General features: G+C 28.0%; 1 protein-coding gene across 1 annotated transcript; it reads left to right on the top strand.

The window, feature by feature from the left end:
• Positions 1-10,069: 10,069 nt before the first annotated feature.
• LOC126660574 (uncharacterized) lies at positions 10,070-10,927 on the top strand. Its single transcript, XM_050354137.1, has one exon. The coding sequence runs from the start codon at positions 10,070-10,072 to the stop codon at positions 10,925-10,927; it is 858 nt and encodes a 285-aa protein (XP_050210094.1).
• The last annotated feature ends 6,617 nt before the right edge of the window (positions 10,928-17,544 follow it).

Here is a 17,544-nt window from a genome sequence, read left to right as displayed (position 1 = left end):
ATAATATAATAAAATGATAGTTTAAATACTCTCTCGATCAATTATCCCAAAAAATCAATTGACAATTCTATAAGACTGAAGTATTTTGGTTTGTAAGATCTCTGTAATCAAAATAGAATCAAGTGATTTAATTGTTTCAATATTCTTTTTCTTTGCAAATCAAAATTCAGAATCTATGCTTAGTTGGCATTAAGCCAATGTCTTTTTCTTGAAGTCTTCGTTTTAAAGAAATTATCTAAATATGTTATTGCAAATCAAACTCTAAAGGACTAATTAGCCACAATCAAGAAAAATTACAACAAAAAGGAACTTTAAAACATTTGAATTTTAAATTTCTTTATAGATTCATTTGTAATATTAACATAAATTAATATAATTTAAAATATTTAAAATAATTATGTTCGATTTATTATTGACACTTTTTGCAGTAAAACAGTACAAAAATTTTGTAATAATTTTTTGTTTTAGTTTACATTTTATTTTTAAAGAAATCCAAATACAATTATTATTTAATTATTTATTATTTATTTGATTTAGCGCAAATGCGCGGGAATTCGACTAGTAGTATAAAATTTATGCAAATTAACTAAAAAGAAAAAAAATACTTTAACTAAACGAATTATTTTGAACACTTATTTGACTGGGTTGAAATTACAAAATTAGTGCTTCTGCTTCTAACGAATTATCTAAATATGTTACTGCAAATCAAACTCTAAAGGACTAATTAGCCACAATCAAGAAAAATTTCAACAAAAAAGGAACTTTAGGGTCATATTTATACCTTTTTCCTTATTTCTACATGTTTAACTTTCTAAAAGGTATCCAAACCCTTTCCTTAATATTATTTTATATGTTTAAAGCTTTTAAAGTGGTTAAATATGTGTTTGTATGGATTTGTGTGGGTAGCTTTTCAAAACCAAAAAGATTGATTTTTTATTTTAAAATATGACTTTTTTAAGACGATCAAAGACATGTGTTTGATTTATTTTTAAGTTAGGGTGAATTTTTTAAAGGTTTATGTTTTAAAAGTTTGGAAAAAGTCATTTGAATTTTTATGATTTAATTAAATCCGAAGATTTTGGATTTAAATGAACTTGGAGTTTTAAAAGAACAAAGCTTAAATGGGGTAACTTTTAAAATGGTGATCAAGGGTCAATTTTGGTTAAAAATAAAAATGTAAAGAATTTTTAGTAAGAATGTAATTTTTGAAATTTTAAGTTTGAAACTTTATTATAATTTTAAAGTTTCTGATCTTGTGAAAAATATAATTGTTGGTATATTTTAGAGAAACCGAAAATTAAAAGAATTTTTGAGTATAATATGATTTTAAAGATTTGAACTCTGAAATTTGTTGAAATGGAAAGTAAATAAGAACTACATGGATATATGATTTTGTTTTAAGGAAGAATAAAATAAAAATATAAAATTTTGAATTTTGGGTGTTGGCCTAATAAATAAGAAATGATTTTGGAAAAATATTTCTAGGAATTGTTGGATAATTATGGTGGATAATTGTTTGTTAGAATTGTTATGCATGCAATTAATATTGTGTTGGTATGGTTTATTGTGCATGTTAAAGATGTATGCTTAGATTTATTGAGAATGATTAAAAGTTAGTGTGAATTTTATTAATTTTGGAGATGTTTAACAAATGAAAAAGTTTAGGGATTAAATTGTAAAATTGGTTAAAATGACGGATTTGATTGAACTTGATTTCTGGATATATAAGAATTTGTGTATGTGAATTTGATGGTTTATTGAATTTTGTTAGATTCGGACATGATTGTCAAAGTTTAAAGCTAAGGGGTTAAAGTGTAACTTTTATAAAATTGAAGGACTAATCAGTATTTTAACCATAATTCAAAATTTTAGATGTATGTAATCTAATGTAAAATGATTTTAAATGATTTTGATAATTTTTGAAAAGATTTGAATGTTTTTGCTTAAAACTAGAGTTTTGGGGTTAAATTGTACTTTTCCAAATTTGAGGGGCTATATGGTATGTTAGCCAAAGTTTCCGGATTATATTTGTTAATAATATGAAGTAAAATGATTTTGGGAATTTTAAGTAATTTTTTTCGATTTAAAAATCGATGGGTTTACGAAATGACCTAAATGGTCAATTTTGAAAAGTTTGAGGTTATTTTAGTATTTCAACCTAAAGAGAAATTTAAGGCGATATGAGGCTGTTTTAATTATCTTGTGAAATGGTTACACCCGATATTAAAAGTAAATCCAAATTTTAATTAGAATAATATTGTTAATTCGGTAATTAACGAAATAATAAATGGGAAATATGATGATTTGGTTAGTTTAATGAAACTAATTAAAAATGATAAAAGATGAATAATTATTAAAGAATTAATTAGGCATGGATCAGACCTTAAATTTATTTCAAGCGTTTAACTTGAAAACTCATCTAATGATAAAATATTTAATTTGAAAACTCATGTAATGATAAAATGTTATACCGAAACAAACAAGATAAAAGAGCAGGAAGGAAATGGCTTAATACTCCATCCGTCCCGTTTAAGAAGGGACAAATGACTTTTTCACATATATTAAGAAAGCATTAATTATTATAGTGTTTTCTTATTTTACCCCTATTTATGATAGTGTTGTATTTTATGTAAAGGCTAATAGTCATTAATTATGGAAAGAGAAAAGGGGGTAAAAAAGGAAAAATCATATAAATTGGCACAAAAAACACGATATGGCCTTCTTAAGTGGGACAAATAAAAATGGAATATGTCCCTTCTTAAATGGGACGGAGGGAGTACATAGTTTGACTCCTGAACTTGTACTCTTTTATCCATCAAACCTCTAAACTTAACGTCTCACCTATCGAACCTCTGAACTTGTTAAATAATCCGATTTAACCCCTAAACTTGATAAATATGTAAATATTGAACCCCTCCATGCCACCTGTCATTTGAAACATTCTAGAAGAAACTGTGTACGGAGGAGTTCAATATTTATGTTTTTATCAAGTTCAAGGATCAAATCGGATTATTTGACAAGTTCAGAAATTCGATAGCGGAAACGTTATGTTCAGGGGTTAGATGGGTAAAAGGGTACAAATTTAGAAGTCAAACTATGTATTCAGCCGGAAGGAAATTAAAACATTCAAAATCTCATCCATGCATGTTCAACATAAAAACAGCCAATAAGTAGCAAATTTTAAACCAAAACATAAACAAAATCTGGTCCACACACTAACGGACGCAGAATTTTTTTTCGGGGGGTCCAAATTAAAAATTAAAAATATGTAATATGTAAAATAATTTTAATAAAAAAATATAAATCAATAACATGTTTTATAAAATTATTAAATTAATATAAATATATTATAATACTGCATAATTTATAATACTATACTCTAGAGAAATTTGGGTACACCGGGTAAAGAGCCATCAGTGGGCCTTCTTCGAAGAGGTCTTGAATAGCATTATCGGGTATTTCACCCTCGAGTTCGACAGGATCAGCGGCAAAAAATGGAGGCTGCGGATTAATCTGAAAATAAGTATATTAATAAAAAAATGATTAATTAGTAGATTAAATATTAATAGTAAAACAAAATAAAATATAATAGTCACCTGCTGTTAGTTGTCCGGTAGGACGCCCAAAAACTGGCATGCTTCTTCTGTACAGACCCCTTCATTTGCAAGCATCTCGTTGAGACCTTTAAATTTCCTGACGTCGAGGTTTCCGGCTTACACAACCGATTGATGAGAAGCTGTGAAGATAGCTTCAACTCAGCCCTAAAGCGACGATTATATTGGGCGTCCAGTACAACACCAGCCCCCATGGCCCAGCCTATGACTGTAGAACCAAGAAAAAAAGAAATTGAAGAGAGAAATGGAGGAAGATGGTGATGATGTGTAAATAATGATAATGGTTAATGACATGTTCTTTAGGTCATAGTTTATTTGTCCAACGTCATAAATTTTAACATTACATATCAACAATAAATGAGCCACGTTGGAAAAAACAGACGGCGTTGTATTTGTTTTGGAATGGTGTTAATGAAGAGGGCTTAGATGATATGTTTTAAAACCGTCAGGGTCCTCGTTGGACCTTTTATTTGACCCTTTTTCCTTTTTTAAATTAAGCTCCTTTCCATTCAGAAAAAAATCAAAAAAAATAAAATAATATAAATAAGTTTTTCGAATTATTTTCTATTTGGAAAATTCAAAATAAGTGACTTATTATAACCCTTTTCTTATAAAAAAAAGATCAATTTAATACTTGTGAATATGATTTTAATGTCAGAATGAAAATGAAATTGGACTAATCGGTTGAGTTTTTTTAAACATTAAACCTTTAATAAAATATATTTAAATACATTATCATAAAAATTAAACACTTAGTTTAAAGACTGAATTGTAATGTTTTTTTATATATAAGACTCTTAGTGCTAACGAAGAAGGTAGAGGCGGAAACAAGGCAGGGTGAGGCCTGGCGGCCGCCCGACCTCGGCTCGTCGGAGTAACTTACATATGCTTTCAGACGAGCAAAGCTACAATAAGTTGGAAACACGGCCATCACAGGTCCTTCATTAATTAGCGCTTCGATAGAAGCCTCAGTTCTTTTCCCCTCTCTTTCAACAGGATCATCATCAATCACGAAAAATGGCGGCTGAGATTACTCTGAAAATAAATGAAATTAAAACAATATTACTATATTAAAGCGTGAAACAAAATAGATTAAAAATCTTTATCTGCTGATAATTGTCAGGCAAAACGTCCAAGAAGCCGCATCCTGTTCTGTGCAAATGCCCTCAGTCTGAAAAAACTTATTCATCTGTTTGAACTTGGATCTTGTAACTTGGTGGGCAACTTGCTCGAGATAATCGAGATACAATTCTCCGTTAAAGGGATAGTTTCCTTGGTGTCCCAACTTCTCTTCTTCATGATAATGTATTTGAAGAATTTGGCGTATTGAAGCATTTCCCTCGATGTATCCGCAAAGCTCAAAATGACTTGAAGTTTTTTAATGATTTCTAAAAAATTTTAAAACTTGTAACCATGCGGCTTCTTTTTAAGCCGACTTGGAAAAGGCACCTTGGGCACAAAGGGAGTGTTGTAAACTATAGACTTCACTGAAGGTTCTGAGGTGTCAGTAAAGATGGGTGTAGATTGGCCTAAAGCACATCAAGCTGCGATAGTGTATCAGATTAGGCAGTATGTGGTCGAGTTGACTAATAGACCAAAGGACATCGGAGGAGTGGATCACCACATCATTTCGCACCACTTGAATGTAGATCCGACGTGCAAGCTGGTTAAGCAAAAAAGAGAGCTCTCCGACAAGTGTTTATTTTTCATTACAATTCAGTCTTCAAACTAAGTGTTTATTTTTCATAATAATGTAATTAATTTTTTTATTAAATGCCTAACATTTCAAAAAAAAATCGATTTTTAATCTCTTTTTAATTTTACCCAATACTTTTTGGGATCTGGATATGTAGGAACGATTTTAATGAGATTAAATTTATACCAGTAGTGGACATAAAAATTAAAGAAATAAACCAAAGAAGTCAAAATAAAAATAAAATTAGTTGATGAATCGAGAAAATTAAGGTTATAAACAATGTTTTAAAAACCGGACCAGACCGGCTGGTTGAACTGAGTTAACCAGAAATCGGCTGGGTGTCTGGTTCGATTACAAGGAAAAATTCCACTGTTAAAAAATCGGTCAAAAACCGGGTTGAACCTGAAAAATCCGGGTTCTGACCAAAACCGGAGGAATCCGGTTATTGCTAAAATGAGTCAAAAGTGTCCTTCTTTTTCAAATTAAATTTTTGTGGCCCCCCTACATATGTGTCATTATTTACACCACATTTATTTTTTCTCTTCCTAACACAATATTCACTTTTTCTCTCTCTTACACAACACTTTATTCTCTCTCTTACACAAAAAACATACTTTTTCTTTCTCTTAAATATAATATACTTTTTTTTCTCTCTCTCTCTAAAATACACATTAATTATTCTACATACTTTTAAAATATTAATTATTAATATATTTCACACAATATAATTTAATACATAATTTTTATTTAAATATATTATCACATTTTTTATCTATTACATTTGACTTTTAAAATTAATAATTATTATATTTTAAAATTTGAAAATTATTTTTTCATACAAAATAATCATTTTACATAAATATAAATATTGATTAATTATAATTGTACTTCACAAATTTAATAAATTTTAATTAAATGTTCCATCATATTTTATTTATCAATTTTAATTACATAATTTTAATTAAAGAATAATTATTATTAAAATGAAAATCATTTTTCCTCATAAAAAATAATTATTCTATATATTTTTAAGTTGGTCAATTATAATTATATTTTACATAATGATATTTTAAAAATAGTTTATATAAATATTTAATATAAATATTTTATCATATTTTCTTATAAAACTAATTATTTTTACTTTAAATAATTTATATTTATTAAAATTAAAAAATCCGGTCGAACCCGGTTGAACCGGTCCAACCGTGAACCCCCAATGAAGCCGGTTCGCTTTCCAGTCCGGTTATAAAAACATTGGTTATATATCTAAAAGTGAAAATAATATCAAGAAAATAAATGAAAAACATTAAAAAAATAACCTATATTTGGCGGCTAGAAGGGATTTTCTTTGATATTTAACATTTTTAACGTTATAAAAATTTATAAACTGTACATATTCTTTCAATTTAATACTGTCCAAAAAGAAATAATGAGAGAAAAAGAAGAGGGTATTATTTCTACTTGATAAAATTAATTACTAGGAGGCAAGGAAAAAATAGTTCACCAAAAGAGAGAGACCGGTATGAATATAATTATAGGAGATTCATTGATTCTTGAGTTTTTTAGACAAATATCCATAAAACAGTAAAATAATTTCAAGAGCACTGGTTGACCAGATGTATTGAAATTATACAATTTGACTGTTTTAAATTACATAAATAAATTTTTAATTGATAAAAATATGGTTTATGCATTTACCAGGCTAGAGGTGGCCATGGGCCGGGTCAGCCCGTGAACCGGCCCGGAACCGGCCCGGTCAAACCCGGCCCGGAACCGGTCAAACCCGGAACCGGACTAAAACCGGCCCGGAACCGTACGAATGGCGGTTCCGGGCCGGTTCCAGATTTGTTGAACCGTGAACCGGCGGTTCCGGGTCGGAACCGGCGGTTTAAGGGTTCTACCCGTTGATAAAAAATATATATTATATATTTGAAATACATATTATATCTTTATTATATAATATATTTATTTTTACAATAAAATATATGTTATATTTGTTTTATTTAAATTTTTGGTTAATTTTTTAATTTTTAAAATAAAATTCTTTATTTTCTTATAATATTAACTCCGTGAGTTATTTTATTGTTAAATTATATTTTTTAGTAATTAAATTTTAAATTGTTTTTCTAAACCGTCCTAAACCGGAACCGGAACCGGAACCGTCCGGTTCCGAACCGTCATGGAACCGTCTCTTAGGCGGTTCCGGGCCGGTTCCACTTTTTCTTGAACCGTGACCCGGCGGTTCCGAACCGGAACCGCCGGGTTATGAACCGTGACCACCTCTATACCAGGCAATTGCTTTCTCCCTTGTCTCTACTTCACCTACCATTATTTTCGTCGCCGATGCTATAATGTGGCTCTCATTTTCCAATTTGACAGATTCAATTTACCTTGTAATTAATTAGTGTATAATTACATATGTAGCTGATATAATCTTATATAAGTACAGCTAGATCGTGTAATTGAAAGTAGACGATTTTTGAGTAGAAATTAAAACATCATGATATATTTTATTAATAATCTACTGTCGGTTTATTTAAAAATAAAAATAAAATTACTATTTTTAATTTTTAATTATAAAATATTAAAATAAAATATTACTTAATTTACTAAAGTTATTGGTGTACCATTAATGAATCATTTATTAACCACCAATAAATATATAATCTAGTACACTTCTATATCTATAATAATTATAAAGGAAATCTAAATTCTACAACCAATTCATTATTACAGATTTCACCCTAGAACAATTTATAATAGAGTGAAATAGCTTATTATCTAGATTAGAAAAATATTACTCCCTCCGTCCCGTAAAGATAGAAAAAGTAGCTACTTTTTTTGTCCCACAAAGATAGAAAAAGTAGTGTTAGTTAACTATAAAATTATTAAAATACCTTTATATTAACATTAATTGATTTAAAGTTTCAATGTTTACTTTTTATGCATCTAAAATTCTATTGGCTACTATTTATATAGTGGCTTTGGGTTGTGTGAATCACTAATTAATTATGATTTATTTCAAGAAATTAAAAGGACAATTTAGGAAAATTATCACAAAATACCTATAATTAACTACTTTCTTAATTCTTGTGAAAGAGCTACTTTTTCTATCTTTACGGGACGGAGGGAGTAGCATTTAGTAACCCTAAAATTCTAACTTGATTTACATACTCCAAGCGTGTCAACCATTTATTTTTTTACCCTGCTCTTTATTTTTTATACTCCACTTATACCTAACACACTTTATTCAAAAAAATTTCTTCTTCTTTTTCTTCTTCTTCTCTTCTCAGCTCATTTAAAGGGAAAAAAAAAACAACAAATCAACAATTCAATTTAAAATCTTCAGCTCATAACAATTCAACAAATTAATTTCTCTAATTCTATCATCATTTTTTAAAAATTTATTGTGACTTTCAAATTTAATTTCGATCCGCTCGAATTTTTAATTCCTAATTAAATAGCTTCAAATTTCACTTCGAATTCAAATCTAACGATCATAACTTTCTTAAAAAACAAAGAAAACTGTAAATTATTAATTTATTTGTTCTCATTAAAAATCTATTAAAAAAAATTTCAAACGGTTTCAAGTACAGTTTCAACTACGGTTTCAAACCGTTTACAAAGGTTTCAAACAGTCTAAAACAGTTTCTAAAAAACGCTTTTAAACAGTCTAAAAAATAACAGTTTCAAACAGTTTCAAAAAACAGTTTCGAACAGTATAAAACAGTTTCAAACCGTTTACAAAGGTCTCAAACTGTCTAAAACAGATTCTAAAAAATACTTTTCAATGATTTATAAAATAACAGTTTCAAATAGTATCAAACAGTTTCAAACCGTTTACATAAAAAATAACAGTTTCAAAAAAACAGTTTCAAACCGTTTATAAAGGTTTCAAACAGTATAAAACAGTTGCAAACCGTTTCCAAAGATCTTAAACAGTCTAAACAGTTTCTAAAAAAACACTTTCAAACAGTTTAAAAAATAACAGTTTCAAACAGTATAAAACAGTTTCAAACTGTTTACAAAGGTTTCGAACAGTATAAAACAGTTTCGAGAAAACAGTTTCAAACGATTTCTAAAATTAATTTAAAACATTTGAAAACCAGGTCAAAATATCATTAATGAAGAACATTACGATTTTTTCAAAAAAAGTTGTAAAAAATTTCAAAAAACAATGCTAAAATAATTTAAAACAACATAGAAAGAAAAAAAGTAGAAGAAAAAGAAGAAGAAGAACTTTCTCATCTATCACCATCATATTATCTCTTAAACTCTTTTTTTATTCAAATTTCTTTGTCTTGGAGTTCATTTGTATAATGTGGAAAATAGAAAAAACAGATTTAAAAAAACGAAGAAAAAAAAAGTTGTAGAGGAAAGAAGAAGAAGAAGAAAGAAGAAGAAGAGAGAGAAAAACAAGTGAGAGAAAAAAAAATGAGAAGGAAGAAAGAGAAAAAGGAGAGAGAAAAGAAAAAAACGAAAAAAGAGAGAAGAAAGAGAAAAGAGAAAAAAGAGAGAGAAAAAAAAAAGAAAATGAGATATGCATGTGTTTAAAAGAAGGAGAGTAAAAATACAAATAAGTTATTTTGCTAATTTGAGGTACAACTAAAAATAATAGAAAAATAGAGTAAAAAAGTAAATTTTTAAAATTGAGGTATTTAGAACAAATAAGTTCAAAATAAATTGAGGTATTTGGAATCTGCTAAGTCAAAAGCCTTCTATATGGGCCAATTGGGTCTCTGCTATTAATTTGAAGAACATGAGTTTTTGGGGAATTGTCAAACCTAATAATACTTCCTGGAGCTGGGGTCAGATTCTCAATCTTAGGAGAGTCATTTATAACATGTTTAACTACAAGTTAGGAGATGGCAAGTCCTTCTCTTTCTGGTTTGATCCTTGGTTGGATGGCAAATCCATCATTGAAAGATTTCCTAATGTCTGTATCAAGAACTCAGAAGTCCCTAAGAAAGCTAAAGTTGTGGATTGTACAAAGGAGGACAACTGGAATCTGCCAGAACCTCTTGATCATTATACTCAAGAAGCCTGGGACTTCATAATGGCTAACTACCATACTACTGACAGCAATGACAGAATCTCCTGGAGCGTTAACAAGAATGGGAGCTTCTCAACTAATAGTGTCTGGAAAAAGTTGTTGATTGAAAGGAGTAAAGTTAGCTGGAACCATCTTATTTGGTATGCAGGAAATGTCCCTAGGTATTCTTTTACTACTTGGCTTGCCCTGAAAAACAAGCTGAATACTAGAGAGAAATTGCATAAATGGGGGACTATCCCAGATGATAAGTGCTGCTTCTGTAACCAGGAGAGTGAAACCACTAGGCACCTTTTCTTCTCTTGCCCGTTCTCCTATGAGGTCTGGAAGAAGGTGTTAGCTTATTTGGGGTTCAACAGGAATCCAGACAATTGGAATAGGGAAGTGAGTTTTTTTACTAGAAGAGGAAGAGGTAAATCCAGAATTGCAAAAGTGAGGAAAAATGGTTTTTGTGCAGCTGTGTACCAAATCTGGTTTGCCAGAAACGACCTGATCTTCAATAAGAGAAGGCATTCTTGTGATACAATCTTTAACAAGATTAGAAGCAGTTTAGAAATGAGAAACTGATTTGAAAGGAATGTTTTTTTGGGTGAATTCCTTAGCTTAGCTCTGGATGAGTCGTGTTTGCAGGCCTGTCTTGTTGTGTCCTGGGTCTGGTCCCCTGTTTCTTTTTCAGGTCAGGGCCTGTTTTAGTTAGTAGCTGATTTGGGTTGAGGGCCTGTCCTCCCCTTTTGGTTTAGGCCTGTTTGTAGGCTTTGTTGTTGTTTTGGTGTATCTCTCTTTTCTATAGCAATATATTTGCTTCTTTTGGTGATTGACCAAAAAAAAAAGTTAAAAAAAAGAGTGTTTTGTGCAAATTCCTCTTTATAATACCAACTAGGTTCTTATTGTTAAAAATATAGTTCTAACATATATATGAACTATTATAGAGCACCAAAACAGATAATCACTATATCTTGTACTTGGCAACCTCTTCACTCACTTCCTTGAGATCACCCTTTGTAAAAATCAAACCCACATTGACCTGGTTAAATAAAAATGTAATGAAAAGGAACTCAAATAAACAACCACGGATCGGATTACAAAACAACCGCCGCTAAACTCATTAACATGAGTGAAATCTGAGAGAGTAAGACTCGAACATAAAGCTCGTCTTCTCAGTCTCGCTGGCCTCGTCTTTGTCGGCCTCATCTTTGTCGCTTTGTCGCTGTCGCACCACTGAAGTTCAAAAAAGTAATTTTGCAAGACTCAAACATAAAACTGAAAAGCAAAAAAATATTTTTGCAACAAGCTTATACGGATTGTATCGTTGAGAATAAGTTGGAGTGTAACAGTGTTGACCTAATTTCCTCTTAATTCTTTTGCCTGTCATATTTCATGCCTAATTGTCAAGATAATATAAATAAAATGGAAAAATTGAATATATATAATTAAAATGGAATTTATTTCATTAGTATTTTAGAGAAAAGGGATGCTGGTTTTTGAATCTTAGTATACCACTAAATTATGAGACCAATTATATCGTTGAATAGGACTTAAATTTAATTCATTATGTTTTTATATTGAAAATCAGATAAAAAATAATTTTAAATTTATTATCAGCGAATACCATAAAATGTATTTAAAAGAAGAGCTAATAAAAATAAATAATTTAATTTAACGTGTTTTCACAATTACATCACAAATTTTAAATTCTGTCAAATTTTTATAATTTAAAATAGTAATCATTTTTTAATGAATAAAATGGATTGTTGTACACATCAATGATTTAATATACACTATTTTACCATCTACATCAATATCCAAATTACCGGAAATTGATAGCTCGTGATATATTTAAAGTTCACTCGTTTACCATTTGAATTTTATAGAATATAAGGTCGAATATGCCTCTTTTTCATTTTAGAGAGGGTATCTCGAAGATGAATAATTTTTAAAGGAATAATAAAATAAGAAGATAATTATTAATTTTAATGTATTTTGCGGATAATAGAAATTTTTAGAACATTAGTAAGGTTTGATCTGGATTGGATTTTTTTAAATAAAAACTTCATAAATCAAAAGCTGATTGGTCAATATTCAGTATATAAATTTTGATATTTAAAAGGAATATACTCTACTCATCTAGACAAACTACAAAATTTTGCAAATATCTGTTGTGCTAAAACATGAGCTAGCATACAAGTTCTCTTATTTTCATGAAGAATTTTTTTACACATATTTATCAATCTAAAATAGTATTATGCTATCAAACTAATATTATTACAAGTCAAACAAATATTGTTAAGGGTATCTATTGCAATCTTTAAATCAAAGGAAATTAGATTATTTTTCATTGCCATAATAATATCATCTATGATCATACTACTGCTACAGCTAGCAGCTTTACATTCATGATATAAATCTTTTACCACCGTTTTTGTGTTATGTCTATTCTCTTTAACATTAATCTCATCAATATTAATAAAAAAACACCTGTAATTGGTGGAATTCATCATAAAATGATGACTTTAATTGTTATAGGAATCTAACTTGCTTGAAAAGCAAAATTCAACATTTTCATCTCTGAAAAGGAAGAATAAATTATTTTTAATTAGATTAGATTAGATCTAATCCAACTAAGAGATTAAACTAGAAAAAAAATCTAGATTTAGATCAAAATTCGCTAAGAGAAAAACTTTATTCAAGTTTAAAGCAAAAAACTGTAATTTTTTTTCAAATGTGGATTTGAGAGAAGACAAGGAGGTAATTTTTGACCAAAAATTACCTTCGAAATGAACAATGGCTAAAAAACTATATACTTATATAATTGAGAGGATCAAATGAGTATTCTCGTGAATTTTCAACTTAGATAAAACACTTATTTTATATTTCATAAAAGTTGTAAGTACTAGATAATTCTCATTAGTGTTCCAACTTGAATAAAATACTTATAACAATGAGAAAATCAAATGAGCACTCTCATTAATTTCAAACTTAAATACAACACTTATTTAATATTTAAAAGTTGTAAATATTAGATAATTCTCATTAGTGTTCCAACCTGAATAAAACGCTTATGATAAGCATTTTCAGAAAATTTAAATTTAAATAAAACTCTTATTTAATTTAAAAAAAATTATTGATAGATAATTTTCATTATTTTTTTCAAATTGAATAAAACATTTATTTATCAAATAATAAATTCTAGCTATTTTTAGTATGAATTTATTTTTAAAATATAGTTATTAATTAAATTCCGCACACATGCATGGATTATTACTAGTTTTTATTAAATTTTCTCTCAACAGAGGACCCGATTTTTTTTTTATTGGAATTTTGTTTAAAGGAAGCAAACCTAGCAATATTTTCTTATCCCATGTTACAATCTTTATAAATCTTTTTTTAGTGGGGAACGACAATCTTTCTTGATATTTTGTTAAAGACCAGCTAAGTTTTGTGGATTACCCTTCAACTTTTTGGCTAACAATGAGCATCTAAACATAATATTTTTTAAAATACAAAGTCATAATTTTGTTTGTTTTTCTTTAGTCACATTATCACTTACATACATATAATAATATTAAACACTTTAAGTTGGCAATTAAAAGTTTAATCATATTCAAAGTATAATTTGACTAGAAAATTTAAAGGCACTACTTTTTTTTAATATTTACACCATGCAATTGTATGCAAGTAAAGAAAAACTTTATTAAAAGAGAATGGCTTTTTCTAGATTCCACTTTAAAATTTATAATAGTTTATTCATATTTTAATTACTATTTCATGTAACTTTGTTGATTGCACAGAATTGTTTGTTTGGACTTTGCCTCTTATGTATTCCATTGTCTCTCAATAATAATTAATTTGTTTTATTTTTCTGTAGTTTGTATTTATTTGAACAAATAAATTTGGATCTTTTCTGCCATATCATGATATCATGCCTTCTTTTTTATTATTCGGACTAACTGTTATCCATTTAGCTTCTAGTGGGTCTTTAATAGAGGTTTCATATATTTTATCAAGAGTAATCATAAAACGCAACAGTTACGCCACGTCTTTCAATTCGATTTTTTCTACTTTTAATTTGCTAAGACAAATTAATTTTACAGCAACGATTATGCATATTGAATACATACACCTATCTTGAGGGGGGCTTACAAAGAATATAGTTGTCTCTTGCATTCACCAAAGTTGTTGCCTGCATCACCAATATTGCTGCTTCCATCTTTACTGCTCCAAGTTTGTTTCTCCAACACACAGCAGCAGATGGTACAGTGGCGGAGCCAGAAATCGTGACCAGGAGGGACAAATTTATATTCAGTCAATCAATATGTTGTTTAAATTCTATTTTTGTACCATACATATTAATAAATTCGAAAGGTTTTTTTAGTTAGGATTCACCGGCAATTTAACTGGGTTTATAAATGTGCACACCTCGATTTATGAATAAAAAATAAAATTTAATAAATATTACAATAATTAATTAAATTAAAAAATATATAACATGTTTGTTCGTTTTAATTTATTCTAATTTTTTAATTTGTTTAATTGAATGAGACAAAATTAATAAAAACTTACAACAACAAATCAAATTGATTAAAAACTAATTTGTTTGAATTTTTATTTTGACCATAAATTACAAAAATTGATTTCTTTTTTTTAGGTTTATTTTCAAAATTTACAAAACAAAAATAAAAATTTATACTTATTGAAAATAGTAGAGAAAATTTTATTTTTTTTTATAATTAATTATAAAGATAATGCCTTAGACTGAACCCGAAAAAAGACTAAAACCTTGATTGATTAAATGTAATCCCTGTCCTCTTACTAAACCCTAAACCAGCTGAAACAACAGGAAAAAAAAAGAAGGCCGACATGCGAAGCTGGCATTGGTCACCGGTCCTTGGGATCTCACCAGTGAGGGGAGATAACCGTACGAGCTCGTCACCCCTTGCTCTGCGACCAATTTTACAAGTCTAGCTCGTTAGCAACTCATCAACAATTTAGTTCTAGTTCATTAACAGTTCATCAACAACTCGAACTTTTGTATATAAATGTAACATTAGGTTTAATTTTAATATCAATTTTTACAATCACAAAACTCAATTCATTATACTTCATGTGTTCTCTCTGATTTTTGATATAATGTTTATACTATTTGAATTATATCTCGTTCTTTATTAATAATTAAAATTTAGTATCACATGAAAAGAGAAAAATAATTAAATTCTGTCAGTAAAAAATTCTCTTTTATTTACCAATTATATAGATTTTCTTTTAGCTTTTTTTAAATTTAAAGGAAATTATTTAATAACAAATTCCAACAAAAAAGCAGAAGATAAAAAGTATTGAGTTTTTTTTTTTGAAAAGAAAAAAGCTTTGTAGTGAGTCATTCTTGTGAAGAACTTTAATGGTGAAATTCTAATCAAATGATAGCAACATCCTCCTACTTTACTCTTTTTGACTGACTTGGTGCTTCTTATGGGACAACATTAAAAGACATAATTAAATTTATTGCAATTATCATTGGCTTTATTTAATTAGTATGGTCAAATATAAATATGTTTTAAAAATTTTATTTTATATTATCCAATCATAAGAGACAAAATATTCATATGAGTGTAAATTTTATCGGGAGGCTTATCTTATTCCTTATGAAGACTTTAGTTTCTTTTTTATATCCAACATGTACTACCAGCTATTTCTATTTTAAAAATTTATCTAATTTTGAATTTAATTATACAAATTATTGTGGAAAACAAGAAAATAATTATACAAATTGAATATTTTACTATTTGAAGTTAATTAGACCGATTACTAATTTATCTTTATTCTAATTGTGCTTTTTAATTAAAACAGATGATAATGAATTAAGTAAAATTTTGAAAATAGATGATAATTAATAAATTACAATTTTAAGACTAATATTCAATTTATTTTAAAGTGAAATGAAACAACAAAATAAAATATAATCTACAAAATACCGAAACAAAATAAAGATTTCGTGAAACTATACGAATTAAATCAATGGATACCACCGCGAGAGATTTTTAAGTAAACTCAGTCCACCACGTCATATGTGGACAATATAATGACCTGTTATTAAAATAATGATAATTTTGTAAATTCGTTTATTACTTATTTATAAATTTAAACAGTAATATTATAAGATTGCCATCATTTTAATGATGTGTCATTATGTAATAGGTTTAATTCACGGATGACGTGATGGACTGAATTTACCTAAAAATTTCTGGACCAAGTCACTACAATCGGTGGTGAACTGTTGTGAAATGAGGAGGAAACCTCGTTTTTATTATGAGTCCATACATGTAACTGTACTGACCAAATATTTCCACACGTGTCGTGATCATTGTCTTAAGTCAAAATAGGCGGCCATATAATTCCATCGTCACCTCCCATTTCTTCACAATCTGACATCTCATCACTCATGTCCATCACTTTAATAACATAAACTACTCTACACTACACTTTAAAGTTTTATCTTATATGTAATAATAATTTTATATAATTATTATATCATATCATATTTAAAACGAGCTAATAAATACAATAAAATCTATTTTTAAATATTTTAATAAATTAATAATTATCAGTTAGGTGTAAAAATAATACTATAATACAACTATTACATCCTATAATTTTTTAGATTTTAATCCTTTTCTATTATGTTTATAATAAAAATTTATCTTATTCTTTCAATTTGTTGTAAAAAAATAATTAAAGTTAAGTTTATAATTTTGAACGAGAATACCATGAATTAGATATATTAACTCGTTTCATCTTCTGAAATAAAATGCAAAAAATAATTAGATCAATTTATATATATTGAAACTGATGTGATAAAATATTATTCGATAAATTTAAGATAAAAGTGATAAGAAAACTAAAATATTAAATTTAAAATGTTTTTTAATCATAAATTTAGCTTTAGTAGATTCTTTTTGCCAAATTCAGAATAAACTGAATCTTTGTGGGCATATGAATTACCATTGCGTTTGGAAGATCTCCATATTGGGTGATTGCATCTTTTACTTGGTTTTGTGTTAAATGTTAAGCTTAACTTATAAAAAATGCAAATAAAAAAATGGTTTATAATCCATTTTTTTCAAATTTTTTATGTGTTAGTATTTTATTCGTCTAATTTTCTTTTGAATATATATATATATATATATATATAT

This window comes from Mercurialis annua, linkage group LG8 (assembly GCF_937616625.2).
Source record: "Mercurialis annua linkage group LG8, ddMerAnnu1.2, whole genome shotgun sequence".
NCBI lineage: Eukaryota > Viridiplantae > Streptophyta > Magnoliopsida > Malpighiales > Euphorbiaceae > Mercurialis > Mercurialis annua.
This window is presented reverse-complemented; position numbering and strand designations above follow the sequence as displayed.

Excerpts from the sequence above, each read along its gene's own strand:
- LOC126660574 (XM_050354137.1), top strand. The coding sequence starts at position 10,070 with ATGAGTTTTTGGGGAATTGTCAAACCTAATAATACTTCCTGGAGCTGG.